The sequence below is a fragment of the Perognathus longimembris genome, chromosome 11, assembly GCF_023159225.1.
Source record: "Perognathus longimembris pacificus isolate PPM17 chromosome 11, ASM2315922v1, whole genome shotgun sequence".
Taxonomy (NCBI): domain Eukaryota; kingdom Metazoa; phylum Chordata; class Mammalia; order Rodentia; family Heteromyidae; genus Perognathus; species Perognathus longimembris.
In genome coordinates, this window is record NC_063171.1 from 65817372 (window position 1) to 65832176 (window position 14805).

A 14805-nucleotide genomic window follows, 5' to 3' on the forward strand; every position below is an offset into this window, starting at 1 on the left:
CCCACATCTCCACTTCAGACTTTTTGCTGATAAGAGTCTCATGGACTTTCCTGCCCTGGCTGTCTTCAAACCACGACCCTCTCAGATCTTACTCTCCAGAGTAGCTAGGATTACAAGCATCAACTACCAATGCCTGTCTGAAAAGATCACCTTTTACAGAGGGATGTCTATGGGAAAAGAGAGCTTCTCACTTTTAATTACATTTCACTGTGAAAGAAACAACTCGATGTTTGTCTTTCTTTTCAACCATAGTTCTTGTAGCAACCAAAATACTTTTGAACTGCTTTCAAAAGGATTAGGTCAGAATTTAGTGAAGCTTTTTTTTTTTTTTACACAAAGTAAACTTAGAGCTGCTATTTAAAAAATGGTGTTAATTTGCTAGCAAACATAGATCAAAGACTCCTTAGCATTTGTGACTCTTACTTTCTAAACAGTGTTGTCTTCACCAGCTAGCCTCTCTGCCTCTCTGCCAAGGGATGGTAACTCCATTCTCAGGGAAGAATGGAAGGGTCACAGCTACTTCTTCTTGGCTCTCTCTTCTCTTTGATGTCCCAAGGGCTAGTATGTAACAAAAATCAGTTAGATACATTACATTTGGTTAATAAATGTATTCATATGTAATATAATATATAGTATGTACATTTAAGATATATGTATATTTTGGATGTATATAAATATATGCACATACAATTAACTTTATATTAGCATTTTAAGTGTAAAATATTTTCTTTTTTTATCAAATTGGGTTATTAAATACATTGCTGGTATAAAATTTATTTCTGGAGAGATACAAAACCTATGACCTATTTTTAATCTGTCTTGGGTTTACAAGTTGTACTTCAAGTGAGGGAACAGAAATCTGCCTTATTGGTGTTTGTTATATTCACTCTACAAACATGGCTATGTGACTTGACCTACTTAAATGTTTTGATACAGTGCTTTATGTAGGTGAGGTAAAATAGATGCCATAGAGTCACCAGATCTGTGAAATAAAGGAACAGCCCCCCTAATTCTGAGTGTCTTCTGTTTACTAACTTCATTAATGCAGTACTTACAGTCTGGCTGTGGACGATGCAGAGTTGTTCTCTTGGGTGGTTTGCACCAGGCCTAGGATACCTTGGATTGCAGAAACATTGATCTGGTGGTTTTCTAGTAGTCAGGCATCACTGCTTATTCACAAGTGTGTGTGGGTGCGATTAGAATGCTGTTATCTTCATAGTTATAGCAGGCCCTTTACAGTTGTGGAGATCAATTTCAAGATCTTCACAAAAGATAGCAAAAGCAAAGAATTCCTCCTGTTAAGTATCGTAAACTATAACTGAACCATTCAACCTCTTGGATGTTTGTAAATATAGAGCACAATCATTCATTAAGCCATTGAAGTACATCTACTAAAATAAACTTTCATTATAGTTAAATATTTCAGCAGAGGATTATCTTTAAAATTATACTTTAAAGGTCAATTTTCCATATGATCAAAATTATTCTTGAAAATTCTTCTAAGTTCCTCATTACTTAATAGTCTAGACAAGTTTGTATGTATTGATTTTTTATGTGTTTAGTGCCACATATTCTTCTTACCACATCAATATTTAAAACCTTCCTCTAAAATTTAAATCTACCATCTTCCACTGTTGAGTTTGATTGCTCTTTATGTCGACAGAAACCCGGTAAACAAGATGACTTGTGTTGGGGATGTTTTATATGAAAAATCTCCTTATATTGTTGGATACAGTGGCACATGCCTGTAATCTCAGGTTCCTAGATGGACAACAGGAGTATATGGAGTTACAAGTCAGCCTGGGTAAGGCTAACTCATCTCTATCTCAAATACAATGAAAAACACAAGGTCTGGGGCATGGAGTGGTAGAGCACTTGCCTAGCTAGTGTGAAGCCCTAATTCAGTGTTCCAAAGCGTGCACGCACACGCACACACACGGTGCCCATATCTTTGATGACACTGAACTTAGTGTGCCAGGATGGTCCCTCACACACCGTGTGTGTATGACTGCCCTCAGGCCCAGCACACTTACGTCTGCTTAGTCAAGTGCAATGGGGATCGTCACCAGCACCTTGTCCATTTCTCTCTCTTTTATTTGTTACAACTCCACTGTATTCTTCTACAGCAGTGATGTCAGTTACAAGCCCTCTGATTCTGAGGTCAAAGTGGAGATAAGAATTAAATGCACCACTGAGGACCATTGTCAGACTCTAGGCAGAAAAAGAGGAACTTTCAAGTTGAAAACGAATGATAGGAACTGGGCCTCGGCAAGTGCACTTTCTATGTGATCTTAACCCACTTCTCCCAATTACTCTTAGTCATTCACATTTACAGTACTTGTTTGCAACCTATCATCTGAAAACTATGTCACTTCCTTTTTCTTATTTACGCTCATCTGAGTTATCTTAATGTTCTTTTATGTAATACCAGCAGACACAAAAGGCCAGCATCTCTACCCATGGTGTTTACATCGTGAATGTGGAAGCATAGACGGGAGAAATATTAATTCACTCTTTTATGCTGAAAGAACTTGAGAGAGGTAGAGGCAAAAAAGATCACTATTTTTTAATGACTTTATACATGGCCTGATATTTTGTCTAAAGAAAACTTAACCTTCATGAGAGTAGAAAACATCCTGTTTCGCATAAAGCATTTTTTAGCCAGTTTAAAAACGCAGGGTTCTCATATAAACTCTTAAGTAAACTGATTACTGAACTGTAATGATTACTTTTGCCCTGGGTCATCTGGCATGACAGAACAGTGATATAAACTTGGTTATACTGGTATTGGAAGTAAGAAATTGAAAGGGAATACCAAATTTGACAGACACAGGGTAAAAAAAGACAAACAACTACAAAAGCAATACTTACAAAACTGTTTGGTGTAAGTGAACTGAACACCTCCGGGGGGGGGAGGGAAAGGGGGAGGAGGGAGGGGGTATGAGGGACAAGGTAACAAATAGTACAAGAAATGTATCCAATGCCTAACGTATGAAACTGTAACCTCTCTGTACATCAGTTTGATAATAAAAATTTGGAAAAAAAAGAATATTTCTCTGGATCTTATGCTTTTCACCTTAGGAAGCATCTCTAGTTCAAAACTCTTGGAGTTGGAAATATTTCATATTGCAGAAACTATTTTTGAAATTTGAAATATCTGCAGACACATAATAAGTTGTCTTGCAGACAGGATCCAGGAATGGAAATTACTTATGTTTCATGTATACATATATATGTGTAATACAGCTATCACTACATTTATATAAAGTAAACAAGAAAAACATTTCTATTATCTTCTTTAATAATTTTGTGCATGAAAAATTGTCATGGTATATAAATTTCCACTTGTGATGTCATGTAGACAGTCAAAATATTCCAGATTTTGGAGCATTTAGAATTTCAAATTTTTGCTTTAGGGATAATTAACCTGTACCATTGTTATACTTACATTACTCCAAAGGTAATGTGTTCTTTCTTTCAAGTCATGATTAAGATGTTAATTCTAAAATTTCTTACTTGTCTTTCTATATGTTTGTACTGCATTATTTGCTCAATATTTTTGTATTCATCTTTTAAATGAAAACAATTGCATTTTTGAGCAAGTAAGACTTTGAAGTTCTATGTTGTTCAGTACATTTTAAATAAATTTATATTCTAAGCATAGGTAAAAAAAATAATCTGCTGCATGGTTACAATATAATAGAACCAGTGTCCTGTCAGATGTCTTGATGTCTTCTGTTCTTTAGACAGACACTTTTAGAAGGGCATGTCCTTTTTACTGGTAGCCCTATCTGTTCTTAGTGTGTTTTGGCTTATGGAAGTGCTTTTGAGTGATCAGTTGATACCACTTCTTTTACCATTATACAGAGGAAACAAACACATTTCTCCAAAGTCTTTAAGTGGTATGTGCCTGGAGTAGGGTTTGATTCAGTGACTCTCATACATGGTGGCCTCAGGCTTGTATTTCCAACTACTTGGGAGGCAGAGATCTGGAGATCCCCATTCCAGGCCAGCCTTGTCAACACTAAAAGTTCCCAAGAACTTCCCTACCACTGGCCAAATGCAGTGGCAAGTGACTGTCTTCCCAGCGACAGGGGAAGCATAATGGCTGGATGTATGGCCTGTCATTTAAGCAGCACAGGCAAGTACAAATGAGAGAATTGCAATACAAACTGACCTGGGCATAAAGGCATACCCATTTACAAAATAACCAACAAAAAGGAACAGAGGATTAGCTCAAGGGGTAGAGTGCTTTCCTAAGGAGTTCCAGCCCCATAGTTCAACTCCTATATCACACACACACACACACACACACACAAACACACACAAAGTGGGGAGGAAGGGAGAGAAGAGGAAGAAGCATTGGAAATTGATTTTCACAGAAATACCACATTTGATTGAGAAGGCTAACCTGTCAAGCCCTATGTTTGACTCATGCTGGTATGGATATTGTTTTAGAAAGCTAACTATGAAACCATAAAGTCTCAGGGAAATGCTTCCTCGAAGTGCACCATGCCCATGCCTTTGCAAAGGGAGATTTGGGTGGCAGGGTGTTTGATCCGGGCCATCTGGATTACTTCTCTCAATGTCTCTGTTATTCATGTCTTCTACTTATGCCAAATTGCAGACCATGAGGTTTTTAAAAGCAGACTGTGTCATTTCCTCTTTATTTTATGTTGCATCTAGGTTTGTTTGGGTAGAGAATATGGTATAGTAGAAAAATTATGAGACTTGAAGTCAGCCCAACCCAGTTTTGAATCCCAGCTCTGTCACTGTATAATCTTATATAAGTTACTTAACATCTGTGAGCTTCAGTTTTCTCATCTGTAAAACAGAAATAGAATACTTATTTTTATAAGGTTGTCATGAACACAAAATGAAATTTTAAAATATGAAAAATTAAGACAGAGCCTGGAACACACTGAGCATTCAGAAACTATCCATGACATTTGGGTTTTCCAGAGGCCCCACAATAAAGGCATACAAAATGAATGTTGTATGCCACCATTGTTACCTGTGAACAGCGATTCAAGGGTGTACAGTAGGGGCTGGGAAGGTGGCTTGCTGGTAGAGTGCTTGCCTAGCATGCATGAAGCCCTGACTTCAATTCCTCAGCACCACATACACAGAAAAAGCTGGAAGTAGCACTGTGGCTCAAGTGGTAGAATGCAAACCTTGAGCACAGAGAGACTCAGGGAAAGCACCTAGGCCCTGAGTTCAAGCCCCAGGACTGGCAAAAAAAAAAAAAAAAAAAAAGTTTCCAGTAACTCACTTGCCTAGCAAGCGTGAGGCCCTGACTTCAATCCTTAGTACCACAATAAGTAAGTGAATGAATGAATAAATAGCTAAATATATAGGACAGCCATTTTTCACCCTTTCAAAATTGACTTAGTTACTAATTATAATATCTGTTCACACAGGCTGGCTTCCTAAGAATAATTTGGAGTGGTAGGCTTACAAATAAATGCGTGAGTATTGCACACCAATAGAATTGCCGTCCAATAGAATTTTATGTGAGGATGAAAATATTTTATATCTGCACTGTTCAGTATGGAGGAATTATATTTTTTTTCTTGGCTAGCCGAAATTTAAATGGCCACAGGTAGCTAGCACAGTTCTAGATGAAAAATACTATAATTTGATAAAAATCAAGCCTAACATCTATAAGGTGAAGTATAACTGGTGAATACTAAATTCCCAGTGAGAACTTTTTTTCACAATGATACTGAGGTTTGAACTTATGGTACTGGGGCTTTTCTGTTCAGGGTCTTGTGTTCTTACTTGGCTTATTTTTTTTTTTCCTGCTCACAGTGGGGCTCTACCACTTGAGCCACTTCTCTACTTTGGTTTTTTTGTTAGTGGTGGTGGTGGTTAGCTGGAGATAAGAGTCTAAGATTTTTCTGTCATGACTGGCTCTGAACTGTGATCCTCAGATCTCAGCCTCCTGCATAGCTAGGATTACAGATGTGAGCCACTGGCACCTATTGCATTGGGTACATTCTTAATGATAAGTTGTTAATTCTTTTTTTAGCCACACAGAACTCAATAGAAATAATGATAAGTTCTTAATGATAAGTTATGTTTCCATTTTCAAGCATAATGGACTGTCTAAAATCGACACATGGGGGGAGAGGGGGAACCTTTCTGTGTTTTGCGAGTGTCCTCCAGTGGTTTATGCTTTAGACACTTATTCCTCAATGTGGCAGTGTTGGTAGAGGGGGCGTAGTCTTGGTTCATGGGGCAGAGTCCGCCGAATGGCTATGTGCCTTTCTTGCATGGGTTTGCGCTGTGGTGGGACTGGACCTGTGGCTGCAGGAGGGGTTGTTACAGAGCCAGGCTGCCTCCGTGCTGCTCCTCTGCATGCCCTGCTGCCTCTTCACTCGGTGCCATGAGTTGACACAGCAGTAGGGCCTGAGCAGATGCAGCTGCCCATCCTTGCATTGCCTTGATTCCAGAACCATGCGCCAAAACGAATTACACTTAACAGTGGAAAATGGATTAAGACAAACCTGGAGGAAAGTGAGACAACAGACAATATTTAAAATATCAGTAATTAAAAAGTGAGACAATATTTAAAATGCTAAGTATTTCTGATATTTTAGCTGGGTGTTGGTGGCTCACGCCCATAATCCTGGTTACTCAGGATGTTGAAATCTGAGGATTGTGGTTTGAAGCCAACCCAGGCAGACAAATCTGAGACTCTTATTTTTTTTTCATTTCTTTATTGTCAAAATGATGTACAGAGGGGTTATAGTTTCATACGTAAGGCAGTGAATACGTTTCTTACCTAACTTGTTACCTCCTCCGTCATTTTTCCCCCTGCCTCCCCCCTCCCCATTTCCATCTTCCCCCTATGAGTTGTACAGTTGGTTGGGAATATGGCCTAGTGGTAGAGTGCTTGCCTTGTATAAATCTGAGACTCTTATGTCCAGTTAACCAACAAGAAGCTGAAATTGGTGTTGTTGTTCAAGGGACATCAGATCATCATCCTTGAGCAAAAAAGCTGACCCAGAGTGTGAGGCTCTGAATTCAAGTTCTAGGAACAGTGCACTCGCATGTGCATGCACACACACACACATGCACACGCACACACATGCACACACACGATTCTAATCTTCTGACTCCTGATACTTGATCCATGATTTGCTTCTTTGTTGAAGTTCCTTTCTGGAAACTGTGATTATCACTTTCCTCCTCATTTTTAAGTTTTACGATGATGGACCTTGGAACAGGCCCCCTTTCATTCTTCATGTTCTGTCTTTAGTAGATGCTTTCCAATCACTAGGCTAATTTCTTTCCTTTCAAGATACTTTCTCGTATTACTATCTTAAAATATTTTGAGGTCATACAGTTACTAAAAAGAAATAAAATAGGGAAGTGAATTGGGTGCATGTCTGCAGTTCCGTTGCTCAGGAGGCTCTGGCAGTGAGTCATTGTACTCAGGAGTTTGAGACTAGCCTGCTCAACATAGTTGAGACACTTCCCATCTCAAAAGATGAAAAGCCCTACACAGTGAGTCCCAGGAATACTAAAGGAATGTATAAGAAGAAAGCAGTGCTTCTTTCTGTAGTCAGCAAACTTTCCATAATCATAATGTACATTAACTACCAACTGACGATTTACTGAAAATGATTATGTGAGCCCATCAGTTGGATATGAGTTGGACAGTGATGTCTAGGGTAGAGTGAAACTCCTAGTCCCAAGTTCTCCTTCTGTCTTGCCTCGTGAGTATCTGAAATTGCATGAACATACCAGAGGCAGATTGCCACTAGGTAATCTACTAGATTGATTACTTCTGTGTGTGTGTGTGTGTGTGTGTGCACACGCACGCACGCACATACATGCACACATGCGGGCCTGACCTTTTGTGCTCAAGTCTAAGCTCTACACCTTGAGCCACAACTCTACTTCTAGTTTTTTGGTGATTAATTAGAAATAAAAGTCTCATGTACTTTCCTGCCTAGGCTGGCTTTGAACTTGACCCTCAGATCTCAGCCTCCTAAGTAGCTCAGATTACAAGGATGAGCCACCAGCACCCAGTTGATTACATTTTTTAAGTGAAGACTACACATAACACCTTATATTGCAAAATCAAGAGATAGCAATATTAGTATGTGACTTAATAGTAAGTTAAATGTCAGAAGGACTGATGATGTACCTTGGGAAATCGATTTGGGGATGACTAAAAGGTAGGACATGGGCACTGCTCTTCTTTTGCTATGATCATTTGAATATTATTTGACTTAAGTTAGGTGATTACTTTGATAAGAACATTTACTCAAGAATAGAAATAAAGGTATCTATATCCAGGGTTAAGAAAAAACTTCTTTCATTGACGTCTACTGTGTTTCATATCTCATATATGCTACTGTTCTCCTGAGGTAAATATTTTTAACAGCTTCTACTTCAGTTGCTTTGGTGGTTATTTTATTTTATCTTGTTTTGTTTTGGTGCTGGGGGCTCACACCCAGGGGTCTTGTACATGTTAGTGAATGGCTTTTGCAGTGCATTGCACCCTTCGTCCCTGCGTTCATGATCTGAAGTCTGTTGTGTTAAGGTGTAAAGCTATCTGGGCCTGCCTTTGCCCAGTTGGCCAAAAGGTGGCCACCTCAAACTGCTTTGCAGCCATGCAGGTTAATAGCATGCTTTGAGAGCAATGTACATTTGGCCTATGACTGCTGTTGGTCTTTCATCCCTGAGCCACAATGGACAGCCAAGGGAGCAGCCCTGACCTAGTTGGGTGAGGCAAAGGGTTATCTTGCCAGCGGGAGCATGGCATTTCTGGCAAGTGATTTCTCTTCTAACTGTTAGAGTTGATGCCATGGCAGATTTTCCTGACTCGGGAGTAGGTGTTGAGCCCTGGTCCAGCTGGTTAGATTATTTGTTGGTTTTGATTATCTGCACCAATAAGCCTTTTTGCTGGCTCAGATAATCAGAAACAGGGAGTCATTTTCCATTTTCCTAACAAAATGCTTTTTGCATTTTGAAATGACAACAGGTAAAACTTGATTCCACTTCTACCATGAGATAGGGGAATTTTTATTGAATTAAACCAAGAATTTTTTTGTTTGTTTTGATCTCAGGCAACATTAAGATAGAACCCAAGGCCTCATGCATGCTAGGCATGCATTCCACAGCTAAGCTACATAGGCCCTACATTGAGAAGACTTGAGATAGTCAAATATCTGTAGACAGGTCGGTTTTCTACCTTCACTGCTGATGCTGTTAGGTGTCTTTTACTCGGCTCTCCTCTGTACCAGGCACTGCGGGTCCTCATAGCAGTCCTGGGAACATCTGCAGTAACACTTTGACGTGAGGCTGAAGACACTACCTGCTCGTTGAGTTGACTTGCCTAAGATCTTGAAGCTGAAAGCGTGCGAGCTAAGTGTGGAGCCCTGATGTGTGTTCTTCCTCAGCCCGGGATCTTCTCCACGTGTTTAGCTGACTTATTGTGCAGCCTCTGGCTTTCTAGCGCATGAAAATAAGAAAGCAGCTAATTTGAACTTAAAGCCTACTTGTGTCATTATTGGATAATGCTGACAAAAAATATAGTTATTCTTTGTAAGAAAGTTTAGAATTTCCTGTTTTCTAGTTCTGTCATTCTTTTTACCCTCTCATTTCAATGTTTTGGAATCATTTTTGTTCCCCAGACATCTTTTATTCCATAAAAATCACGTACTCTTGGTATTTTGGTTTTAGGTCTTTCTATTCCTCCTGCCTGGATAATTGCTGCTAGCTTTTCATGGTTTCTCTTCTGACATCCCTTGCCATCTGAAATTGATTATGTACATTGATCCAGTTTTTTAAGGCTCGATTTTTGTCACATTGCCTATGCGTGTAAACCATTGATGTCTCCCACCATTTATAATAAAAATAAAGTTTTCATGTTCCACACAAGTGGAGAGACACAAGTGGTAAAAAGGGAACCAAGGCAATAGCAATACTTACAAGGCAGTATGCTGTAAGCCAGCTGTACAACTCTGGGGGAAGGGGAGGGAGTTGGGGAGGTGGGGGAGGTAGCAGGAAAATGAGGAAGGAGGTAACAAATTTGATAAGAAATGTACTCACTGCCTTACGTATGCAACTGTAACTAACCCCTCTGAACATCACTTTGACAATTACTTAATTAATGTAAAAAATAAAAATAAAGTTTTATTAGTCTCCACTTCCAGATCTTTCATAGTGTGATGTGATCCGTTGCTCCACCAGGTACTGAGCCCCTCCCTTCCTTCTCACTCCTCTCGCCCATGCTGGGCTATCCCCTCCTCCAGCCACTGAGGCAAGGATTTTCCGTACAACCTATTTGTTGTTTATGCATTGCATTTTAATTGTTTTTTTATATGTGTATGTCTCATTTACCCAAATAACTTGTTAGCTCCTGAGAAGTATCCAACATATTTAACAAATTTTATTGTAAATATCACTTAGGAAAAAATAAAGTAGTTTTTAAAGTCAATATACAATTCTAACTCTATACTTCTTTGTTATTGCTAATTTCATAAAGGTAGACAAATAAAACACCTTTCCATTATATTTTTCATTTTTAATTACTGTAAGATTGGAAATGTATTATCATAACTGCAATAACATAGTATGTTAAATAAATAAACCACTCTCACTTTTTCAGTCTGAAACATACAAAAAAATCTACTCTGAATCAAAGTCATATATTCATCATTAGGCTTTTAAAAATAGAACAATATTTGAGAACTTGTAATATGTTGTTTTATTATACTGTTGGTAAAGTAACTGGATATAATGTTATAAATGTATAAAATATAAATGAGTTGTTTATTTACATGCTGGATTAAATAGAGTTGGAAACTGTTCAGAATATCTATTAATGGCATGAGGGAATTAAAAACTATATTTAAATACTGAGTGTAAAATGATCTGCTTAGATGAGATTTTATTTTCCCAAATCATGTGTTTTTGTGCCTAAATTACTTATTATTTTCTGGTTTTTGAACTTGAAAATACCTCTGTCCTTTTTTAAATCTTGTTTTACACATTCAACTCCTATTTTGTTTTGCTTAAATTTAAAGATACTTCATGATAAATAAATATTCTACCCTAATATATAAGCAATTTAAGATATGTTCAATATAAGGCATTTTTGCTTCAAAATATTTGAATGAATTTTAGTAAAATAGATTAATTTATTCCTGAGACCAAACAATAAGCTCTCATAATTTTTCATATATTTACATACTCCTATTTGTTTGTCTTAGAGTCCTTTTGTTACCTTTTTTAAATGAAAATATCAGAACAATATTATTGTACTTCTAAAATCTTATACACTTTTAAGGTTAAGGGCTCTCATAAGTAGTTTTCCCTAAATTATTTTTTCTTTTATATTTCTTTCACATTTTTCCAAGAGATAAATTATTTTTTCTATGTGTTTTTTTATGGCATCCAGTTGGAATCATAAATCTTTCATATTTGATGAAAATCACTGCATGTATCTGATCAGATCTCTTAAAACAAGAACGTTAGGTTTTAAAGGATGTGGCATTTTAAGTTACGATGACTTTTTAAAGGGCACAAGCCTTAGAATGAAAGTCTATGTTATCCATTTGGACTACTCTCATTTCATCATTTTCTTTTTAAGATCAGACTTCATCTTACTCAGGCAGCCTCACTAATGTGCTTTTGTGGATGTGCTAATCCCTTTTGTCATGAGACAGAAACTAGCCTGAATTTCCGACTCCCTTTTCATGATGTTAACATTTATGGCAGAAATAAAAGTGAGCTCATTTTGAATTCAAGTACATATATTTGATATGGATATTTTCTCCTTCTCTCTCCCTAAGGAAATGGAGAAATTGCGACTGGAACTGAGCGAAAGCAGGCAGCACGTGGAGGAGGAGCAGCAGAAGGCAGCCCGGGCCAGAGAAGAGTGCCTGAAAGTCACAGAGCTGCTGGGGGAAGCCAAGCACCAACTGCACCGCACCAGGTATGCTGAAGCCCGTCACGCACACCAGCACCCCGCGCATGCCACTGCTCTTTGCCACAGGCTTCCAAACGGTTGTTAGACTTAGTCGTAGCCGTTGAATTCACACACAGCTTCCAAGCATATTAAGAAAAGTGGGGACGTGGAAAGCAAAACACCCAGACATGTGAATGATGAGTGGCAGGGGGTTACTGGTATATTACAAAACTGTTTGTCTACAGTGCTCAAATATTTAGGTGAGTCTCCATCAATATAAGCAAAATGACATAGTTGCCCTCCACCTCCACTACCTCGCCTGTTTATTCCAAGTCTAATACAAATGTTGGAATGAAGGCTCTGAACGATATATTTAGGGAAATAAATCAGATACTGTCAGTGGTGAAAGACAAAATTAAAAGAAATCCTGACACAAATTGAAATGCAGCCGATACAAAATAAGCAATCTGTATCCTAAAAAGGTGTCACATTTAGAGATGAAGTAATTGATTGGCCGGCACTGTTCATATTCAGATCATTGCCATTACCATGACTTCAGGTTTCAAATTGCAGTTTCCATTATGAGATACTTCCATGTGATCATCGTTGCTATGAAGTTTAATCAGAATATAACACAGTCATGAAATAAGACTCTCTAGATTGAGATCATTGTGACTTTGCTATAGTAGAAATATACATACACGTAAATATATACACAGAAAAACTCACACAGATAGAGCTAGTAGATATTTCACTTTACTTTGTAAGTGGTATCTTCTCCTTTTGAGTTTTAGTGTGTTTTTTAAAGTGTTCAGATCAAGCCTTGGGTTTTGTTCAGTTCTTAGAGTTTTTCAGTTTTTAGATAAAATTTTGTCTAAATACACATGTAAGTTTATGATATTGGGTTTAGTTTATAAAATAGGAAAACACTGGTCTTCCAATTACAGTGCTGTGTTGAATTTAAACTATGAAAGGGGACTGATCCCTTTTACATTAAATATGACAATGTAATTCTGAGCACGGTATGATAACAGATGGAGAAAAGCACCACTTGAACAGCCTGCATTTGGAGAAAAAAATATTCTAGAGGTTGGTGAACCTCCCAAAGTTTTGGGTTAGTGTTAAGATGCCTCTAGTTCTGTTAAAATCAAACTTTGTTAAAACATTTTGTTATGATAATATTCCAAATGGTTTGACACCTTCCTATTTAAACAGTGAAAGTAAATGAGAGGAAAGAGAAAGAGGGAAGAGAGGGAAAAGAAAGCATTTATGCATGTATGATATCTGGAAAATCTCCCAGCAGTTAAGACACTTTTATGAGGAAAAATTGCTTAATACTGCAGGATAATAGCTGTTCTTTTAGTGCCTATTTGAAGTGTTGTCATTGTGGAACTGAGAACACAATATTAACGTGGTTCCCGTGGTGATTTAATCTTAAAAGTATTAGAATTTGCCTTCATCATGATAATGTTACTAGTTTTTCTTTTCTGTCAGACTTCTATTGAGAACCAGCCATTTGTGTGCTAAGCACTAGTAAACCACCGAAATAGGACAGCTTTTAATGTCTCCGTGTGGCTGAGCTTCAGCAAATAAATATTAATGCTGAGTTTGCTCCTTTTGCAATTCTATCTTATTCAGAGACTTAATTTCTGAAGTCAGAGTCTGTAGAGTTTCCTGAGCAGGATCAATTTGTACTGTTTGACAAGATCTATTTCTTCTAAGTAGAGCGTATTAAGATGCAGTCACTGCTGAAAGCCACGAGTGCTAACCAGTTCCTTTGTTCTTAAGAAAACTGTTTTGTTAGCTTCCCTAGAAAGCTTTTTTTGCCCTATTTAGCTTTATTTACCTCAGTTCTGCAAAAAATTAAACCTAGGAAAAGAAAATGAAACTTAATCACCTATTTTCTAAGTGCTGTGCTTTAGTATAAGCATTATGCTTAGTTTTATTTCATGTTTTATAAAATCCACATTCATAAATTTAAAGGTGACCAAAATGCAAAGAATTATATTTTATATATACATATATGTATACACATATATTCTCTATATGATTTGGTTGTTGAACCATTTCTAATATGCTTTTATTTATTTACTTTTAAAAAGACTTTGCTAGCTCTCACCATTTACTGATTGAATACATTCAGGTGTGTGGCTGGAAAACATTGCCTCTTTCTTTTTTAGTATATCTAAGCTGAAATACACAACTCCCATGCAAACAGCACCTCTCTACTCAGCCTCAAACATTTTGAATGACATAGTGTAAGCGAAGTTTAAAATTATATGTGCAAACTATGTTATAAGGTAATAATGAAATAGGGAGCTAAATCTTTAGGGGTTAAGAAAAGTTAAAAACTAGAATAGAAATATGTTGATTTGTCTGAAAGAAAAATATGGTTCCATACTCTGATGTTTGTTCTTATTTGGATTTAAATTTGATTTAAAGGTGGAAAACAGAAAGTCAGCATTTATTATGACAGTTGGTGAGTGTATCATCTACTTAGTCACAAATATTTATTGAGCACCTACTATCCTTCCTTTTTATTAGCATATATTAATTCTACAAAGGTGTTTCATTATATTCCTATATGTGCATATAATGTACGTTGATCAAATTCAGCCCATGACTTTTTCCTTCCCCACCTTAAACAGTTTTTTAAAACAGATTCTATTATTCATTCATTCACTATTAATGCATATCTATAAAGTACTTTGGCCATATTCCTGTCACTTATTTTTTTAAGGGCTAGATTCTGCATATGAAGGAGAATAGGTGATACTTCTCTTTCTCAAAGTAGGTGATTTGGGGGCTGGGAATATGGCCTAGTGGCAAGAGTGCTTGTGTCGTATACATGAGGCCCTGGGTTCGATTCCTCAGCA

General features: G+C 37.4%; 1 protein-coding gene across 1 annotated transcript in view; it reads left to right on the forward strand.

Annotated features, from left to right (window-relative positions):
• Sdccag8 (SHH signaling and ciliogenesis regulator SDCCAG8) overlaps positions 1-14805 on the forward strand; it is a 183709-nt gene that overhangs the window by 80115 nt on the left and 88789 nt on the right. Inside the window, exon 13 of the mRNA XM_048358258.1 lies at positions 11814-11956. Within this exon, the coding sequence (XP_048214215.1) occupies positions 11814-11956 (143 nt within the window). The remainder of the gene's footprint in view (positions 1-11813; positions 11957-14805) is intronic.